Raw genomic sequence first — 21,185 nt, 5'->3', positions numbered from 1 at the left:
GAATGAATGAATGTCCCCATAATACATGTGTATAGCAAATGAAAACTGCACACTCAAAGCTTGAAATGTACATTAAATAACTGAGGGAAAGACATCCATGGGCATTTCCTGTGCCAAAACTGTCAGCCTTTTGTTTTTCCCCATTAGGATAGTGGACCTGAGGTCTGTGTTGCCAGGGACCTCTGGGTGAGTGTACTGAGGTCTTAATGCTTTAGGGAATTTGTCTTAACCTTCTTCATTTTTCATAGAAAAGCATAAGGTCTCCTAGATGTTACTGGATTGCAAGTATTGCAGAACATAGACTTCTGGGATTTCTTTTTTCTTTTCTTTTTTCATGATTTCCAAGAACACCAAGGTTGTTGAATGGTTAGTCACAGCAACCTAAGCAGATTGAAGAAAGGCAGTAGCTTTCTCTAGTTCATATTCAATATGCTCAAGTTATATATGCACCAATTTGAAGAAAATGAGTTCATGGAGTACATTAGTTACAATGAGACAAATTGTCAGGTTTTTTTTGTGCTATGTAGTGATAGAGTTTGTACTTTATAGAAGAAGCATCTGGAAAATGGGAATTAGGATTCTTGCTTCTTTTTTTTTTTTCCTACGGCTTCAAGTCCAGAAAACTGTTTTTACTGGCCAGCTCATTTTTGTTGTTGTTCAGCAAGACCCTGAGTTTAATTGTTGTCTCTGTCTCCAGGAACAGTTGAGGGCACCATGATCCCCTGAATTAGCACAGAAAAATAAATGTGCCTTGAGATTCTGGTATTGTTAGGGATCTATACTTAGAAACCAAAGCTGTTATTAAAAATGAGTTTAGCTCCCTCATAGTTCTAATATTTTTTTTTCAGTTTTAATTGCCATTTGAACTTGTTTTTCCAAGTGTTTCTGAAGAGCTGGTTGGAAGGGTGATTGGCCCTTGGGCAAGCTACTTCACATCTCCGTGCCTCAATTACCACATTTGTAATATGGAATTAAGACTGTGAGCCCCTTGTGGCATAGGGACTTTGCCCAACCTGATTAACTTTTGTCTAGTCCAGTGCTTAGAGCACTGTTTGGCACATAATAAGCGCTTAACAAGAACCACAATTATTGTTATTCACTGACCTTTTCAAATGTGTGACTTAACGTATGCTCTTTTTTGCCTACTGGGCTCAATCTGTCGTCCCTTAGATCCTAGTCAAGTCGAACCTATTTAGGTTTGGGCAGTTCTTGCATTCATTCATTCAGTCATAATTATTGAGCACTTACTGTGTGCAAATCACTGTACTAAGCACCTGAAGCACTCTACTAAGCCCTTGATGTTTCTGTGTGGTGCTTTTTATTACCAAAACACCTTACATCAATTAGTTATTTATTCCTTGCAACACCACTGCGAGGTAGGGTTCAGGTGTTATTATCCCCAATTTACAGCTGGGGAAACTGAGGCATGGGGAGATTGGTTTGCCCAAGGCCACACGGGGATTGGGTGTCAGAGCCGGGACTCGAACCCGGGACCTCCGGCTTTCAGTTCCAGATAGTCTCCTTTAATCCTCCCACCTGCTTCCTGGGTGCCAGACCAGACTAAGCAACAGAGAGGAAAGAGAGAGAAAACAAAGCTAAATGCAGTTGTGAGTGTTGCTGTTTGTTTGTGTTTCACCTCCCGCTCAGTAATAATAATAATAATGATGGCATTTAATAATAATAATAATAATGTTGGCATTTGTTAAGCGCTTACTATGTGCAAAGCACTGTTCTAAGCGCTGGGGGGGGATACAAAGTGATCAGGTTGTCCCATGTGGGGTTCACAGTCTTAATCCCCATTTTACAGATGAGGTAACTGAGGCTCAGAGAAGTTAAGTGACTTGCCCAAGGTCACACAGCAGACGTGGGGGAGCCGGGATTCGAACCCATGACCTCTGACTCCAAAGCCCGTGCTCTTTCCACTGAGCCACGCTGATTTATTAAGCACTTACTATGTGCAAAGCTCTGTTCTAAGCACTGGGGAGGTTACAAGGTGATCAGGTTGTCCCACGGGGGGCTCACAGTCTTAATCCCCATTTTACAGATGAGGTAACTGAAGCCCAGAGAAGTTAAGTGACTTGTCCAAGGTCATGGTATTTGTTAAGTGCTTACTATGTGCCAGCACTGAGGAGGATACAAGCAAATTGAGTTGGACACAGTCCCTGTGCCATGTGGGTCTCCCAGTCTCAATCCCCATTTTACAGAGGAGGTAACTGAGGCTCAGAGAAGGGAAGTGACTTGACCAGGGTCACACAGCAGGCAAGCCGCGGAGCTGGGATTAGAACCCACGGCTTCCCGGCCCGTTCTCTCTCCACTACGCCATGCGGCTTTTCCAAACCAGCCCGGGTTTTGGTGAGAGCTACACCAGTTAGAATATTGGCTGTCACTTGATAAACAGGCGATGACAACATACAGTGTGTGTGCAGAGCACTGTACTAAGGGCTGGAAGAAAATACACAGGTGGTGGAAATTAGACAGCGTCCCTGTCCCTCGCGGGGACTCACAATCTAAGGGGTTAAGTGAGGAGAAGGAACTGGAGATAGATCCGTCCGGAGTGGTGAACCATTAAAACATAGCACAGAGCAACAGGCGCAAAATAAAATCAGTGGCTAGAGGAGCACAATTTCCCCTATCTGTAATTTATTTTAACACCTGTCTTCCATTGTAGACTGTGAATTTCTTGAGGGCAGGGTTCATGCATATCAGCTCTTATTCTTCTCACCCAAATACTTAGTACGGTGCCCTGTGCACGGTAAGTGCTGAACAAAGTGCCAGTGATTATGTCAGAAGGAATGTTTTTATGCCAAACAATAGTAATAATAATTGTGATATTGGAGCGCTTACTGTGTGCTAGGCACTGTATTAAGTACTGGGGTGGATGCAAGCCAGTCAGGTTGGACACAGTCCTTGTCCCACTTGGGGCTCACAGTCTCAGTCCCCATTTTACAGATGAGGGAACTGAGGCAGAGAGAAATGAAGTGACTTGCCTAAGGTCACACGCCAGACATGTGGCAGAACCAGGATTAGAACCCAGGTCCTTCTGAGTCGCAGGCCTGTGCTCTATCCATTAGGCCACACTGCATGTATGCGCCTTCGGCCAAGGCATGAAAATCATAACATGAGTTTATCTAACATGGAGTTTACCATCCACCCCAGTATTTAGTTCAGTTGCCACTAAATATTAAGCACTTAAATACCATTGTTATTAGGAGTAGTAGGAAACAGCGTGGACTAGTGGGAAGAACACGGGCTTAGGAGTCAGAGGATGTGGGTTCTAATCCTGGTTCTGCCACCTGTCTGGCGTGTGACCTTAGGCAAGTCACTTCTTTGTGCCTCATCTCCTTCCTCTCCCCCTCGTCCCCCTCTCCATCCCCCCCATCTACCTCCTTCCCTTCCCCACAGCACCTGTATATATGTATATATGTTTGTACATATTTTTTACTCTATTTATTTTATTTGTACATATCTGTTCTATTTTATTTTGTTAGTATGTTTGGTTTTGTTCTCTGTCTCCCCTTTTTAGACTGTGAGCCCACTGTTGGGTAGGGACTGTCTCTATATGTTGCCAATTTGTACTTCCCAAGCGCTTAGTACAGTGCTCTGCACATAGTAAGCGCTCAATAAATATGATTGATGATGATGATCTCCCTCAACTGCAAAACGGGGATTAAGAGTTTGAGCCCCCTGTGGCTTGGATATATCCCAGTGCTTACAACAGCACTTGGCACGTAATAAGCGCTTAACAAATATCACAACTTATTTTATTTATTTAGTAGTAGTAGTAATAATGCAGCAGTTATCGGAAGGTCAACAGTATTTGCATGGTCGTGTCGCTTAAACACTGTCTGTGCTGCCGGAGTTGGGCCGGGGTACCTCCTAGGGCCACACCTTCTTGAGGACGTTGATTCTGAGGCCGCAACAAATGTTTTAAAAATAATGGGGATTCAGATCAGCTAGCCCCCTAAATTGTTCAGGGTTTACGTCTAGCTGGAAGAGATCTTGTCGGGGTTGGTCCCTGACCAACTGAGAACCGTTCAACTGGGGTTGTGCTTAGAACAGTGCCGGGCACATAGTAAGTGCTTAACAATTACTATTATTATTCTTATTATTGTTGTGCTGGTCTGTCTCTCCGCCAACCTCTTGCCCACGTCCTGCCTCTTGCCTGGAACAAACACCCTCCCTCCTTGTATCCGACAGATGATCACACTCCTCCCACCCCCTTCAAAGCCTTATTGAAGGCACACCTCCTCCAAGAGGCCTTCCCTGGCTAAGTCCTCCTTTCCTCTTCTCCCACTTGCTTCTGCGCTGTGCTGACTTGCCCCCTTTACTCATCCCCCCTCCCAACTCCACTGCACATATGTGCATATCTGTAATTTTATTTATTTATATTAATGTCTGTCCTCCCCCGAGACCGTAAGCTCATTGTGTGCAGGGAATGTCTGTTCATTGTTATATTGTACTCTCCCAAGTGCATAGTACAGTGCTCTGCACACAGTAAGTGTTCAGTAAATACAATTGACTGACTGACCACTGCAAAATAAACGTTCAGTAAATATGATCGACCGAATGACTCTTGGCTGTAAAGTCAACCACTCGAGTGGGCCCAAGAAGCCTCCCACTGGGTTGCCTTTATAGGCGTCGCTGCCAGACCAAACCTCAGACAAAGGTAGCCCAGGGAGGAGAAGGAAGCAGGAAGGAGAATCGCCCACCTGTAATTTAGACTGGAATTCCCTCCTTGCTTTAATTAGCCTGTACTAGGTTTATGTCCCAGGGATGTGACAGCGCTTGCCATATCCTGGGCCTCCCGGGATTTCAGGCCATCAGGTTGGATGACTCTTCTAATTGGCCTTTTTTCTCTCCTCTTCCAGGTTTGCTGTGAGTATTGGCTACTGGCACGATCCATACATCCAGCATTTTGTAAGACTGACCAAAGACAGGAAGGCACCAGAAATTAACAGAGGTAAATTATCATCAGTACTCTGGTCAGCATTTATAATTAGTATATTATATTATTATACTAATAATAGTATTTAAGCACCTACTATGTGCCAGGCACTGTACTAAGCACTGGGGTGGATATAAGCAAGTTGGATTGGACACAGTCCCTGTCCCACTTGGGGCCCAGAGTCTAAATCTCTATTTTACAGTTGAGGGAACTGAGGCACAGAGAAGTGAGTTGCCCATAGTCACACAGCAGACAAGCGGTGAAACCGGGATTAGAACCCAGATCCTTCTCTATCCACTTAGGCTATGCTGCTTCCCTTATTTTATTACTTATCATTTATTAAGTATTCTTAAATATATCTGGGGTTCTGCGAACCACTCTTGTGAGGTCCTGGGTAGATGCTGGGAAGATGTGGTTTAGATGGATTGCGAATAGCAGGTGGAGTGGCTGTGAATGGGAGGGGGTGATAATTGGGGCACCCTAATTATGAAGTGCAATTCTCCCTCTTGCATAGGGGGAAGTGGACTGTCGTCAATGCCCTGGGTCACCAAGCACACAGTTCTGGCACGTGGGAAGAGGGGGATGACTGTTACCCATGGGAATTATTGTTGTGGTTCTGCAGAGTGTGTGTCTGCGTGTGGGAAGGCATGCCTGCCCGCACTCTTCTGGCTTCAAAAGCCTGGGAAGGGAGTGTGGTTTAAGACAAGACATAAGTGGAGTCAAGGAGTGTAGTAAGCAAGCATTTCTGCCCATGAATAACCACTGTGCTCCTCCGGGCGGCCTTTTTATTTTGACTTAAAGTAGCCCTCTGGAGTCCCCAAAACTGCTCACTTGGATCCCAGTTGCTAACATTAATAATAATAATAATTTGACAGGACGTTTGTAAGTCCTGACAGACTGTTTTAGTGAGTTGCTGATCAGGTTAATCCAAGTTTCTGTAGAGATGTAAAATCATATTTTTCATTGAAAGATATGCAGCATGGCTCAGTGGAAAGAGCCCGGGCTTTGGAGTCAGAGGTCATGGGTTCAAATCCCGGCTCTGCCAGTTGTCAGCTGTGTGACTTTGGGCAAGTCACTTAACTTCTCTGTGCCTCAGTTACCTCATCTGTAAAATGGGGATTAAGACTGTGAGCCCCACGTGGGGCAACCTGATCACCTTGTATCCCCCAGTGCTTAGAACAGTGCTTTGCACATAGTAAGCGCTTAACAAATGCCATTATTAGAGAAGCAGCGTGGCTCAGTGGAAAGAGCCCGGGCTTTGGAGTCAGAGGTCATGGGTTTGAATCCCGGCTCCGCCACAAGTCTGCTGTGTGACCTTGGGCAAGTCACTTAACTTCTCTGAGCCTCAGTTACCTCATCTGTGAAAATGGGGATTAAGACTGTGAGCCCCACGGGGGACAACTTGATCACATTGTATCCCCCCCAGCGCTTAGAACAGTGCTTTGCACATAGTAAGTGCTTAACAAATGCCATTATTATTATTGAAATATTTGGAATATGTAGATTTAGTACATTTCTTTAATAAAAGTAAGACTCTTGGATTTTTATGCTTTTTGTGTTATAACAATGACCTTAATTTCAAAGGATACATATGGTTACTTGGGTTCGTACCACAAAGATGAGTAACTAGTCTACATGGTTCATAAATTATTTTTTCTCTAAACTTCAAATAGATATGCTAGAAGAGAATTATCACATAAGACACATGTGAATAGAAATTAGCTTTCTCTTCCAGCATTCTAGTGCTGTTTTAAAAGAAGTTTTTTTGTTTGTGTTTTTTTGGTACGTTTGGAACTTTCATAGGGTATTTTGCTCGGGTCCATGGAGTTTTTCAACTGATCAAGGCTTTTCTGAAGAAGACAGAAGGCAACTGTCAAATTTTGAATCTTGGTGCTGGTATGGACACTACATTCTGGAAATTAAAGGTGAGGACATTTTTCTTTCAAATCTCGTGAAACTGGGCTCATAAGGTAGGGAAGTATTAAGTGCTTACTGTGTGCAGAACGCTGTACTGAGTGCTGGGAGAGAATGAAGGGGGGAATTAGATACAGTCCTTGTCCCTCCGGGGGATGCACAACCTAAGGCTGGGTGTAGGTGAATGTCTCATTTTGAGAAACTGCCTCTTTTCACTTGCCTAGAACTGCCCATTTTAAAGAGTGTTTTGATTTTTTTTTTTTTTAAGGGCCAGCCAAACTGATATGCTATTCTGCTCCAAAAAATAATATCCTGTTGCTCCCCCTCGTCCCCCTCTCCATCCCCCCATCTTACCTCCGTCCCTTCCCCACAGCACCTGTATATATGTATATATGTCTGTACATATTTATTACTCTATTTTACTTGTACATATCTATTCTATTTATTTTATTTTGTTAGTATGTTTGGTTTTGTTCTCCGTCTCCCCCTTTTAGACCGTGAGCCCACTGTTGGGTAGGGACTGTCTCTATATGTTGCCAACTTGTACTTCCCAAGCGCTTAGTACAGTGCTCTGCACGCAGTAAGCGCTCAATAAATTTGATTGATTGATTGATTGCTGTTTATTCCTTACCAAGGTTAATGGGCCTCCCATTTCCTAAAATCTCACTCCTCTGGAGTCCTCCATTGTCTTCCCAACTTGTGCTTCCCAAGCGCTTAGTACAGTGCTCTGCACACAGTAAGCGCTTAATAAATACGATTGATTGATTGATTGATTCGCAGAAGCAGCATTTCACAGTGGATAGAATACAGGGCTGGGAGTCAGGGAGGTCATGGGTTCTAATCCCAGCTCTCCCACTTGTCTGCTGGGTGACTATGGACAAGTCACTTCACTTCTCTGTGCTTCAGTTCCCTCATCTCTAAAATGGGGATTGAGACTGTGAACTCCAGGTGGGGCAGGGACTGGGTCCAACCTGATTCGCTTGTATCCACCCCAGTGCTTAGTACAGTGCCTGGCACGAAGTAGGTGCTTAAGAAATACCACAGTTATTGCCCTTCCCTGCAGGGTTAAGGATGTGCCCTTTGTCCTCCTCTTGTGCTTTCTTTATGATGAAGTTTGCTAATGTGTAGATTTCTAAGGAGGCGCCGGCTGGGTGAGGCAGGTGACTCTGTTTTCCCTTTCTTACCCTTCCGTTCTCCTCCCGTGCCCCTCCGTCCTCCCCCCACCTCCCAAACCTCCTCTCTGTCAACCTCCCCCATCCCCTGTTTTTATTAAGCACTTACTACGTGCCAGGCACTATTGGCTGTAACCTCTAGACTAAGGTTGTCATGGGCAGGGAATGTGTCTGTTCTCCTCTACTCTCCCAAGTGCTTAGCACAGTGCTCCGCACACGGGAAGCGCTCAGTAAATTCGATTGACTGACTGAGGGGCGGGGTGAGGTGAAAGGTCCGGGGAAGGGCAAAAGGGCAGGAATTCCAAGGCTCTTTTCGCTCCCCCTTCCCCATTTCAGGGCCTTTATCATTCTTCATCTCTCTCTGGATCGGGGAAAAAATAAAACCTCAGTACTTTTTAAGCATCTAAAAATGTCCTGGCAAAACCCAACCAGTAAGCAGTCTTCAGGCTGAGAAGCAGCATGACCTAGTGGAGCGAGCATGGGCCTGGAACTCAGAAGGACCTGGGTTCTAATCCCGGCTCTGCCAATTGCATGCTGTTTGACGTTGAGCAAGTCACTTAACTTCTCTGTGCCTCTGTTTCCTCAGCTGTAAAATGGGGGTACCTGTTCACCCTCCTACTTCGCCTGTGAGCCCCATGTGGGACAGGGGCTGTGTCCGACCAAATTAACTTGTACCCATCCCAGCACGTAGAAGGGTGTTTGACACATGGTGCTTAACAAATACCATTTTACCTAAAAAGAAAAAAAAAAGATTCCATTGAGGAGCATATTAGGCTTTTGGATGCCCCACCCCACACCTCTGGATCCTTTGTCTATACTGACAAATTGGTGCCATCCTACAGATAGAATCCCTGACCAGGAAAGGTCCAATTCAGAGCCTCTTCCTGATTGAGACTGTGAACCCATTTTTGGGTAGGGACTGTCTCTATATGTTGCCAACTTGTACTTCCCAAGCGCTTAGTACAGTGCTGTGCACACAGTAAGCGCTCAATAAATCCGATTGATTGATTGATTGAGGAAATCTGGATCAAATCCCAGGTCCCTTCCACTTGGAAGTAGCTAGACCAGAGGCTCAAGTCCCTGGTGCTCTCCTTCTCCTTTAGACTGTAAGCTCGCTGTGGGCGGGGAATGTGTTTATTGTAACTTCCAAGCACTTAATGCAGCGCTCTGCACGCAGTAAGCGCTCCATAAATACGATTGATTGACTGACGGACTGATTCCGGTCTAAGTGGTGTGGGGCTCCCGAAGCCAGACTAGAGTCAGACCGTGCTTTTTGGACTCACTTTCTCAGGCCCTGCCTTCTTTGCTGGGTACGTTCCAGGGTCGATGTACCCGAAATCCAGCCAATTCCTAACCGGTAAACAGACCAGGCCGTGTGGCACCCGGATCTCCCAGGGCGGCCTGAGTCACGGTGGGGTGGGCTGGGTGATGGGGCGCACCCTGGCCAACCTGTAATGAAGCCAAACACCGGTCGTCACCATCCCGTCACCATGGAGAGCCGCGCAGAGCCATGACAAATAATTCTTCCAGCGAGCCGTCTGTGTCCCGTGATAGGGTGACCTCTTGTGATACCGTAGAAAAACGCACGCCTTTATCATCATCATCGTCAGTCGTATTTATTGAGCGCTTACTATGTGCAGAGCACTGGACTAAGCGCTTGGGAAGTACAAATTGGCAACACATAGAGACAGTCCCTACCCAACAGCGGGCTCACAGTCTAAAAGGGGGAGGGACCTTAAGCCATCCTGCCACGCTCAACTAGTCAAGATCATCATCGTCAATCGTATTTATTGAGCGCTTACTGTGTGCAGAGCACTGTACTAAGCGCTTGGGAAGTACAAGGTGGCAACATGTAGAGACAGTCCCTACCCAGCAGTGGGATCACACTTCCTGGTCAGTGGCCTGTCATTAAGGCCTAGATCGAATGAAAACACGGATTTTTCTAAATGTAAAAAGGCCAAGCGGTAGAGCGAGGAGGGAAATCAAGCAGCGGGGCTCAGGGGAAAAGAGCAGGGGCTTTGGAGTCAGAGGTCGTGGGTTCTAATCCCGGCTCTGCCACCTGTCAGCGGTGTGACCTTAGGCAAGTCACTTCTCTGTGCCTCAGTTACCTCATTTGTAAAATGAAGATGAAGACCGTGAGCCCCAAGTGGGTCAACCTGATTACCTTGTATCTACCCCAGTCCTTAGAACAGTGCTTGGCACATAGTAAACGCTTAACAAATACCAACATTATTATTATGATTAGTGGCAAGCTTTGGAGTCAAAGGGTGTGGGTTCTCATCCCACCTCCCCCACTTGTCTGCTGTGTGACCTTGGGCAAGCCACTTAACTTCTCTGGGCCTCAGTGACCTCATCTGTAAAATGGGGATTAAGACTGTGAGCTCCACGTGGGACAACCTGGTTACCTTGTATCTACCCCAGTGCTTAGAACAGAGCTTGGCACATAGTAAGCACTTAATCAATCAATCGTATTTTATTTTGTTAGTATGTTTGGTTTTGTTCTCTGTCTCCCCCTTTTAGACTGTGAGCCCACTGTCGGGTAGGGACTGTCTCTATTTGTTGCCAATTTGTACTTCCCAAGCGCTTAGTACAGTGCTCTGCACATAGTAAGCGCTCAATAAATATGATTGATGATGATGATGATGATCGAGCGCTTACTGTGTGCAGAGCACTGTACTAAGCGCTTGGGAAGTACAAGTTGGCAACATATAGAGACAGTCCCTACCCAACAGTGGGCTCGCAGTCTAAAAAAACAAATATCATTATTATTATTATTATTATCTGGACTCCCTGATCAGTGGCCTGTCATTGAGGGAGTGGAAGGAAGTGACTGGAGAAAATGAAAACACTGATTTTTCTAAATGTGAAAAGGCAAAGCGATAGAACAAAGGAAGAAACTGAGGTTAGCCTGTACTGTACGACCATCTCGAGTTCCGTGGTACGTTAAGCCATCAGAATTTCTTAATTCGTAGATGTTAATAAGAAGAATTAGGGTATTTAAGTGCTTAATATGTGTCAAGCACTGTTCTGAGTGCTGGGGGAGATTCAAAGTAATCAGGTTGGGCACAGTCCCTGACCCACATGGGGCTCAGTCTAAATCCCCTTTGTACAGATGAAGTAACTGAGGCACAGAGAAGTTAAGTGAGTTGCCCAAGGTCACACAGCAGGCAAGTGGCAGAGCTGGGATTAGAACCCAGTTCCTATGCTTTATCCACAAGCCTGTGTTACTTATCAGTGGTTAATCTAGTGGGTCCTGCTGCCTTCCCGGTGGTATTGAAATGTTAAGTCTAAGTCCAACATGTTGATTGCAGTGTTTCATTTAAACACTACAGATGAACTTCAGAGCAGCTACTTTTGCTACGTGAAAGCATAAACATTTGGTGTTGAGTAGAGAAATTCTAAAAACCCCTCAAATCAAGCCCTGGCATTTATTGAATGCCCACTGTGGGCAGAGCACTGTATTAAGGGTTTAGGAGAATGCAAAAGAGTTGAAGGACAAAGGAAGAAAGCTCTGTCCTCAGAGAGCTTAGGGTGCAGCAGATGAATTTGGAAACAGTAGATTTACTAATAAAATATCGGTTGGTTCAGGATAGAAAAAGCTCTTTATGGGCAGGGAGTGCGTCTCCTAATTCTGCTGTATCGCACTCTCCCAATTGCTTAATGCGGTGCTCTGCCCATAGTAAATGCTCAATAAATACCTTTGATTGAATGAAACCTCCCCTTATTTTACATGCCTTTAAAAACATATTGTTTCTTATCTGCAATACCCCCTTATTTCATTTTTCAGGAAGAGAATCTCCTCCCAGTAAAATATTTTGAAGTGGACTTTCCAATGATAGTTACAAGAAAGCTTAACAGCATCAAGTAAGTTTTGTGTTTTTTAAGAGGAAAGCATTTTTGTGGATACTGGGTTTTTTGCAAATTTTGACTCCCGGATTTCTACACCACTGCCAGTAGAAGGCAAGTTTTAATTAGCGTGGCCTAGTGGATAGAGCACGGGCCTGGACGTCAGAAGGACCTGGGTTCAAATCCCGGCTCCGCCACTTGTCAGCTGTGTGGCTTTGGGTGAGTCACTTCTCCGTGCCTCAGTTCCCTCATCTGTAAAATGGGGATTAAGACTGTGAGCTCCCTGTGGGACAACCTGATCACCTTGTAACCTCCCCAGTGCTTAGAACAGTGCTTTGCACATAGTAAGCATTAATAAATGCCATCATTATTATTATTATTATTATTATTAATCCTGGCTCCGCCCCTTGCCTGCTGTGACACCTTGGGGAAGTCACTTCACTTTTCTGGGCCTCAATTACCTCATCTGTAAAACGGGGATAAGAGTGTGAGCCCCAAGTGGGACAGGGACTGTATCCAACGCGATTAACTCTGCACACAGCAAGCGCTCCATAAATACGATCAAATGAATGAATAAACTTGTATCACTTCCAGTGCTTAGAACAGTGCTTGGCACACAGTAAGTACTTAACAAGTACCATTATCAATATTATTAGTATTATTAATAATTCCCATCAGATACCGTGACCCTGCGAGCTCCTGCCCCAACACCTGCTGCTATCTAAGACATTCAGTACACCCATTCTAGAATTTTGACCCCAAGAGAGCAACTTCTTTCTAAGGTACCCCATCTTTCTGGATGCTATTCATTGGATTCCTCTCTTTCCGCGCTCCCTGCCTAGTTTTCTGATCGTCTGGCAGGTGCTTTTAAATTAATTGTAGTATTTGTTATTAATAATAATAATGATAATAATGGTATTAAGTGTTTACTGTGTGCCAGGAAATGTACAAGCTAATCGGGTTGGACACAGTCCCCGTCCCACATGGAACTCACAATTTCGCTCCCCATTTTACAGGTGAGGTAACTGAGGCCCAGGGAAGTGAAGTGACTTGCCCAAAGTCACGCAGCAGACAAGTGGCGGAGCCAGGATTAGAACCCAGGACCTTCTGACTCACAGTTACAAGATCATCAGGTCCCACTTGGTGCTCACAGCCTAAGTAGGAGGGAGATCATCCCCATTGTGCAGGTGAGGGAATTGAGGTGCAGGCAGTGACTTGTTCAAGGTCACACAGCAGACAAGTGGCGGAGCCGGGATCAGAACCCGGGTCCTCTGACCCCCGGGCCTGGGCTCTTTCCACTAGGCCACACTGCTTCTCAGGGGCTTATATTCGAAGATCCCGATAACGTGTGGCACTTGAGAGAGGGTCTGGGGCTACATTCAGTTGTGCCCCAAATGGTAGTGAGTGTACCCGCTGTGAGGTAGGGATTCATTCGTTCATTCATTCAATCGTATTTATTGAGCGCTTACTGTATGCAGAGCACTGTACTAAGCGCTTGGGAGAGTACGCTATAACAATAAGCAGACACATTCCCTGCCCGCAACAAGCTGACAGTCTAGAGGAGGAAAGTGTGTGGGCTGGGTTGTAGTAGGAGAGTAGGGATTGTCTCTCTTTGTTGCCCAGTTGTATTTTCCAAGCGCTTAGTACAGCACTCTGCACATACAGTAAGCACTCGTGGCTCAGTGGAAAGAGCACAGGCTTGGGAGTCAGAGGTCGTGGGTTCTAATCCCGGCTCCGCCACTGGTCAGTTGTGTGACTTCGGGCAAGTCACTTCTCTGGGCCTCAGTTACCTCATCTGTCAAATGGGGATTAAGACTGTGAGCCCCAAGTGGGGCAGCGTGATAACCTTGTGTCTATCCCAGCACTTAGAACAGTGCTTGGCACATAGTAAGTGCTTAACAAATGCCATTATTATTATTATTATTATTAATAATATCATTACTACTACTACTAATAAATAGGATTGAATGAATACTATGGGGCGGCCCCTAGATGGCAGTGTTGAGCTGTAAAATACCCTCAAATTTTGGGGTTGTCATGGAAGGGTCCAAGTTTATCTTTTTTTTTTTCTTTCAGTGGTATTTATTCATTCATTCATTCGATTGTATTTATTGAGCACTAACTGTGTGCAGAACACTGTACTAACCGCTTGGGAGAGTACAATATAACAATAAAAGACACATTCCCTGCCCACAATGAGCTTGCAGTCTAGAAGGTGAGACAGACGTTAATATAAATAAATACATTACAGATATTTATTGAGCCCGTACTATGGGCAGGCCACTAAGAGCACGGGCTTGGAAGTCAGAGGTCATGGGTTCTAATGCCGGCTCTGCCACTTGTCAGCTGTGTGTGACTTTGGGCAAGTCACTTCACTTCTCTGTGCCTGTCACCCATCTGTAAAATGGGGATTAAGACTGTGAGCCCCATGTGGAACAGCCTGATTACCTTGTATCTACTTCAGTGCTTGGCACAGAGTAAATGCTTAACAAATACCATCATTACTAAGCACTTGTACATCTAGATAATGTACATTGAAAGGCAGCAATTGATTGGTCAAACTACTATAGTCGGTCAGCCGGTCATATTTGAGCGCTTACTGTGTGCAGAGCACTGTACTAAGCTCATGGGAGAGAGCAATATAGCAATATAACAGGGTTGGTAGAATGTTCCCTGCCCACAATGAGAAGGGGAGACTGATATATAAATAAATTATAGATATGTACATAAGTGTTGTAGGGCTGAGGTAGGGGTGAACATAGGGAGCAAATCGAAGTGCTAGGGTGACTCAGAAGGGAGTGGGAGAAGACAACATGAGGGCTTGGTCAAGGAAGACCCCTTGGAGGAGATGTGCTTTTAGTAAGGCTTTGAAGGTGGGGAGGGTAATCTTCTGCCGGATACGAAGAGCGATTGTGTTCTAGGCCAGAAGGAGGACGGGGGCAAAGCGTTGGTGGCGAGGTCGACGAGATTGAGGTACAGTGAATACGTTGGCATTAGAGGAGCAGAGTGTGAGAGCGGGGTTGTAGTAGGAGAGCAGCAAAGTAAGGTAGGAGGGGACAAGGGATAATGGTAAGGACTTTGTTTCATGTGGAGGGCTCTTGGCGGGGGGAGGGTCTATCTTTAGGTAATTTTTTTTTTTCTTCATCTGTTGCTTGTAAAGAAGTGCAGTGGGGTGAGAAGACCATTTTTCCGGAAGTCCGGAGATCTGGGTTGTAGCCCAGCCCACTACTGATTGCCGTGGGTCGTCGTGGGGGAGACACTCAGCCACTCTGCCTCAGATTCCTCATCTGTGAAATCGAGACAATAATACCTTCCACTGTCTGTCTTACAGGGACGTAATCTGATGGGAAAGCACTCAGAAGTAAAAGAAGTGTACTTATTTTAATATTCATTCATTCAATCAGTTGTATTTATTGAGCACTTTCTGTGTGCAAAGCAGTGTTAAGCGCTTGGGAGAGTACAATACAACAACAGACACATTCCCTGCCCACAGTGAGCTTACAGTATAGAGAGGGAGACAGACATTCATATAAATAAATAAATTACAGATATATGCACACCTTTCAGATAAAAAAAAAATTACAGGGAATTTGACTATAAGGTCAAGTGTTGGAATGCCAGAAAATATGTTTTACTTTTCATACTGAACTGTGTTTTTAGTATGGCCACAGCTCTCGACAACTTTTCAAACAAGTAATATATTTTGTTCCTTTAGAGAATAATACTTGTACTTTCTGCTTTGATTTTGCATTTGATAACCTAATTATTCATTTTTTTCTCTCTCCCCCTTCCACCCCCACCCAACCCTAACCTCCTTCCTATAGAGCAAAACCTCTTCTATCAAATCCAATTATGGAATTGCATTCAGATGAATCTCTTCTAATAGGCAAGTTAAAAAATATGGCACTTTTTGGATTTTATTGTCCTCCCTTTTGGAGTCAGAGTATCTGTGTCCTTTTTTTCCCCTTCCTGTTCATAAAAATGGCATCCAAGGAAACCCTGAGTCAGAGGACATGCGTTCCAATCCCGGCTCCCCCATGTCTGCTGTGTAACCCTGGGCAAGTCACTTCATTTTTCTATGCCTCAGTTACCTCATCTGTAAAATGGGGATTAAGACTGGGAGCCCCATGTGGGACAGGGACTGTGTCCGATCCAGTTATCTGGTATCTACTCCAGCACTTAGAACAATTCTTAGCACATAGTAAGTGCTTATTATTATTATTATCATCTGTTTTCCTTGGCAAGCAAATGAAGCAGAATGAGTTTTGAGTTCATAAAGATCTCTGATCTCATCAGTTAATGACATAAATTGTGGGAGAACTACTTTTTATAAACTGGGAGCATTTCCTGTTTTTATAAAACTGAATTTCCATTGGAGCAGTGGTATCTAGTGTAGGCTTAGATTTCTTCCCCAAACCCAGGGCTGAGTGAAATACACTCTTTTGTCTCCAAGCTGCCCTCAGTGCGCACAAGCAGGGGGGTTTATCAGTCAGTCAGTGGTACTTACTGAGCTCTTCATCTGTACTGAGTTGTACTAGATGCTCGGGAGATAACAATACCGTTGAGTTGATAGACACGTTCCCTGAAAACGTGGTCCTTCAAGGGTACTTTTTCTCCCATAGATAGATTTTGGGAGGGATTTTTCTCTTTGGACCCACATTAGGGGTTCACCCTTCCCTTTCCCTAACTCAGAAGTCTTTTCAGCTCCCACTCCATCCTTTCTGATAGACTTTGCTGATACTGGGGGCAGAGTAGAGGGCAATTGGTTGGTGGGATATGAAGATTTTAGTAATTTTTTTTAATGGTATTTAAGCACTTACTATGTGCCAGACACCGTTCAAAGCGCTGGTTGGATCAGGTTGGACATAGTCCTTGTCGCACATGGGGCTCACAGCCTTAATCCCCATTTTACAGATGGGGTAACTAGAAGTGAAGTGACTTGTCCAAGGTCACACAGCAGACAAGTGGCAGAGCTGGGACTAGAACCCATGTCCTCTGACTCCCAAACCCAGGCTCTTGCCTCTAGGCCACGCTGCAATAATTTTACGATTAGCATGGAGAGTTCTTGAAGTGCTTTTTGTCCTTTTCAAATTGCTGACACTGGAAAAGATTGTGTGTGAGATGTTGTGCTTGTCCAGACCTTTTTGGGTGACAGTTTCTCCATGTGAAACCAGTGAGGCCATTTTCATTCAGTGGATGCAAAAAGGAAACCTTTGGTGGGAAATTCGTTAGGAGCCAAGCCTCATAATTTGTAATACTTGGTGGGAAAGGTGGTAGTAATGAAGCAACTGCCTTAGGCTGGGAATTGCCGAGCAGCTGGTACTCACCTTCACGTCATCTCCAGACGGTGCCAGTAATGCAGCGAGGGTGAAACCTAGTTTATTTCTACCAAAGGACCCTTGTTTCTTTTGAGCAATAGGACAGTGATTCGTTTTTACAAAACCTTTGCTTCAGTTTGCGTTCCCCAAGAATCGGGGGTGTTCGAGAACCTGTGTCATAGGGCTTCTTAACTTGGAGAGGAACACATTTGGGGCACACAGCAATATTTACAAAGAGAAAGGTTGAAATCTCATTGGGCTCAACTCTTTGGACCGGGTCGATTTGTATCCGAAAATTACTAGTGACCCTTCACTTCAGCCCACTTACCCCTTCCAGCCAGTCAGTGGTATTCATTCAGCACTTACACTGTGCTAAGCACTTGAGAAAGTACAATGCATCCGGTTTGGTAGATGCGATTCCTGCCCAGGTCGAGCTTATAGCCCACAGGGGGACACAAACCGCGGCTCAGTGGAAAGAGCACGGGTTTGGGAGTCAGGGGTCGTGGGTTCTAATCCCGGCTCCGCCACTTGTCAGCTGTGTGACTTTGGGCAAGTCGCTTAACTTCTCTTTGCCTCAGTGACCTCATCTGTAAAATGGAGATTAAGACTGTGAGGCCCACATGGGACAACCTGATTACCTTGTAGCCTCCCCAGTGCTTAGAACAGTGCTTTGCACATAGTAAGCGCTTAATAAATGCCATTATTATTATTATTATTATTATGTTTATGAACAGTGTCCATAGCTTTCATTTCAGATAAAGGCCTTCATTAAGTTCACAAGATGAGGGATGAGTTCCATTTGACCTGATTTTTATTGGCATTGCTGCAGCTTCCCACCAGCTTTTTGAGCCAAGCTTTGACCGCAAGTCTCAGAACTCATAATACCAAGCGAAAGCGATTCAGCCAATCTTGTCCCTTTCATATTTTCCCTAGATTTTATTTGAACCATTTCTCAGCTTCACAAAGAGTTCTCTAGAACACCTGCCGCCACCCCCCACCCCCGCAACTCTGAATTGTGAAAAATTGGATTTCAGAACCATTAAAAATCCAAAGCATCTGAAGATAATAACCTTTTCCAGTAATGCCATATATGTCCCCCAAATTTACGGTAATATTTAGGATTTGTGTTCCTTTCCAGCGGAAGAAGAGGCTGTCCCCGTTAAGTGCCTTGAGAGTAGGGACTATATCTTATAACCAATGCTAGGGGATATTAGGAACCAGGACATCTTAGCAGAGAGGCTGCTTCCTTTTTCAGCACTTAAATGAAGTAGCTTGTTGGGTTCTGTGGTGTCAGCTAGAACTCCAGTGATCCTCAGCCAAGTCACGGGACTTTGGACTAATCATTCATTCATTCAGTCGTATCTATTGAGCACTTACTGTGTGCAGAGCACTGTACTAAGCGCGTAGAGGAGCATCATGATGTAACGGATAGAGCCCGGGCCTGGGAATCAGCAGGTCATGGGTTCCCATCCCGGCTCCTCCACTTGTCTGCTGTGTGGCCTTCGGCAAGTCACTTAGCCTCTCTGTGCCTCAGTCACCTCATCTGTAAAATGAGGATTAAGACTGTGAGCCCACTGTGGGGCAGGGACTGTGTCCATCCTGATCCGCTTGTATCCAACCCCAGCGCTTAATACAGTCCCTGACACCATAGTAAGTGCTTAACAAATACCATAATTATTAGTCAGATGTATTCATTGAGCACTCACCATGTGCAGAGCACTGTACTAAGTGCTTGGGAGGGCGCAGTATAACAGTAGTCACATTTTCTGCCCCCACCGAGTTTACAGTCTAAACTCTAATAATATTATTTTTATTATTATGTGATGAGGTAAAACTGAATGAGATAACTACTTTTTAGCTCTCTATCTTCTCATGTTGTAGCAGTCATCTTAATACTGTAGCATGGAATTGTCCAAGTTAACTAAAAAATTCAGACCACTCCGGAATGACCGGGGCCAAGTCCTCCGTAGAACATTTATCTTTTAGCCGACGTGCAGATGATTAACTATACGATACCAAAGCAAAGGGCATCCTGGGGTTTGTTTTTAACTTGGAAACTAAGGAGTTGTTATTCTTCAACTCCTGTAAGTATTTTCTGTGGTGAATAAATATACCACAGGTGGGAATAACACTGAGTGAATTGCTCTTTGGTAAGACTGCTACCAATGCTCACGGTGTGCAGTGGTCAAATGTGTAGCCACGTCACCCTCTTGAGAAGCAGCATGGCCTAGCGGAAAAAGTATGAGCCTGGGAGCCCGGAGGACTTGGTTTCTAATTCTGGTTCCGCCACTTGTCTGCTGTGAAATCTCGGGAAAGTCCCTTAATTTTCTGTGCCTCAGTAACGTCATCTGTAAAATGGGGGTAAGACTGTGAGCCCCATGTGAAGCATGGACTGTGTCCAACCTGATTAGCTTGTATCTACCCCAGGGCATAGTACAGTGCTTGGGACATAGTAAGCGCTTAAGAAGAAATACCATTAAAAAAAATAGTCTTTGAATCAGTCCTTAAGGTCTCATTTCAGGCCTGGCTAATTTGCGTATATTTAGCATCATCCTTCACCTTTTCCCTTTAATGAAATCTCTTGAATTTGTTACCTGAGTAAAGATAGCTTCGGTTTTCTACCACAGAAACTTGAATTCTGACAACAAGGGTTGGGGTTCAGCCGATGCTGAGCCAGGATCACTTTTGCCGGTTTTCAGCCACCTTAGTGCCGCAGGTGACAAAAATCCCAACGTGTCAATCAGTCATATTTATTGAGCACCTGTTGCATGCCGAGCACTGTACTAAATGCTTGGGAGAGAGTGTACCGTAAGTAGACAAGATTCCGTCCCTCAAGAAGCTTGCAATCTAGCGAGGAGGTGTCTGGCTAGAATTACGTTTGTAGCTCATGTGTGTAATAATAATAATAATGATGGTATTTGTTAAGCGCTTACTATGTGCAAAGCACTGTTCTAAGCGCTGAGGGGGATACAAGGTCATCAGGTTGCCCCACCGGGGGTTCACAGTCTTAATCCCCATTTTACAGATGAGGGAACTGAGGCTCAGAGAAGTCCAGTGATTTGCCCAAGGTCACACAGCAGACGTGTGGCGGAGCCGGGATTAGAACCCATGACCTCTGACTCCAAAGGCCATGCTCTTTCCACTGAGCCATGCTGCTTCTCTAGCTGTTAATGTTAAATGTTCTTAGGATGTAACACAGTTAAGTATGTTGAAACTTCTTAATTGAACATCTAAAAATGCTGTTCTAAGGAGGAGCGGTTGTGAGGGCGTAGGCTCCTTAATGGAACTGTTACCAGCTTCCTCCAAGTGGTGAACACTTTCGGTTTCTTTTGAGGGCTCTTCATTTTTTGGGGTTTTTTTTTTTTTAGCATCTGGCAGAGCAGTTCCCTATATTTGTAATTCTCATCAGGCTTTGGCGTGAAAGAGGATCAGTTAAGAAAAAAACAGTGCGCCTCTTGAAGCCTCCTCCCATTCAGACACTAAAACTAAACGGAAGGCGTCAGCAACCCCGGAGCATGCGGTGGCCTGCTGGTTGTTTTGTAGGTATCTGTTCAACCCAGAGAGGCCATGGCGTTGAAACCCCTTCCGTTTTTTTCCATTCCACAAAGCACAGTCTCTTCCCTGGGAAGGTAAAGGTGTGGCACATGCAAGAATAGTTGAAGTTTTAATCCCATGTTGTTTACTGTGCAGTGGTGAGTGCTTAAATTCAGATAGGTGTTCCAAGACCAGGGTCTGGATCCTGTTGGTGCTGCTGCTGATGGGGCATTCCTTAAATCCCTTTTCATCCCGAAGAATCCCAAATTCCTTTGCAGATTGCTTCAGGAGCACTAAAGGACGGCCTCCTCTGAACTGGAGTGTAGCCGTTGCTTGGGCAGCACAGAGAAATCCTGTTCAGGAGAGGAAATCAAGAAGAGGCCGTGACATCCACCTGAACCCAGATGGGAACAATAACACTGGCCTTTTGCAATCTTTCAAATAGGAATTTCCCCC

At 45.0% G+C, this 21,185-nt stretch overlaps 1 protein-coding gene across 1 annotated transcript in view; it reads left to right on the top strand.

The window, feature by feature from the left end:
• Positions 1–21,185, top strand: part of LCMT1 (leucine carboxyl methyltransferase 1) — a 56,860-nt gene that overhangs the window by 9,476 nt on the left and 26,199 nt on the right. Inside the window, exons 2-5 of the mRNA XM_038763082.1 lie at positions 4,869–4,960; positions 6,749–6,870; positions 11,819–11,895; positions 15,702–15,763. Of these exons, the coding sequence (XP_038619010.1) occupies positions 4,869–4,960; positions 6,749–6,870; positions 11,819–11,895; positions 15,702–15,763 (353 nt within the window). The remainder of the gene's footprint in view (positions 1–4,868; positions 4,961–6,748; positions 6,871–11,818; positions 11,896–15,701; positions 15,764–21,185) is intronic.

This window comes from Tachyglossus aculeatus, chromosome 21 (assembly GCF_015852505.1).
Source record: "Tachyglossus aculeatus isolate mTacAcu1 chromosome 21, mTacAcu1.pri, whole genome shotgun sequence".
Taxonomy (NCBI): domain Eukaryota; kingdom Metazoa; phylum Chordata; class Mammalia; order Monotremata; family Tachyglossidae; genus Tachyglossus; species Tachyglossus aculeatus.
Note: the sequence above shows the minus strand (reverse complement) of the source record. Positions and strands in the feature narration are given on the sequence as shown.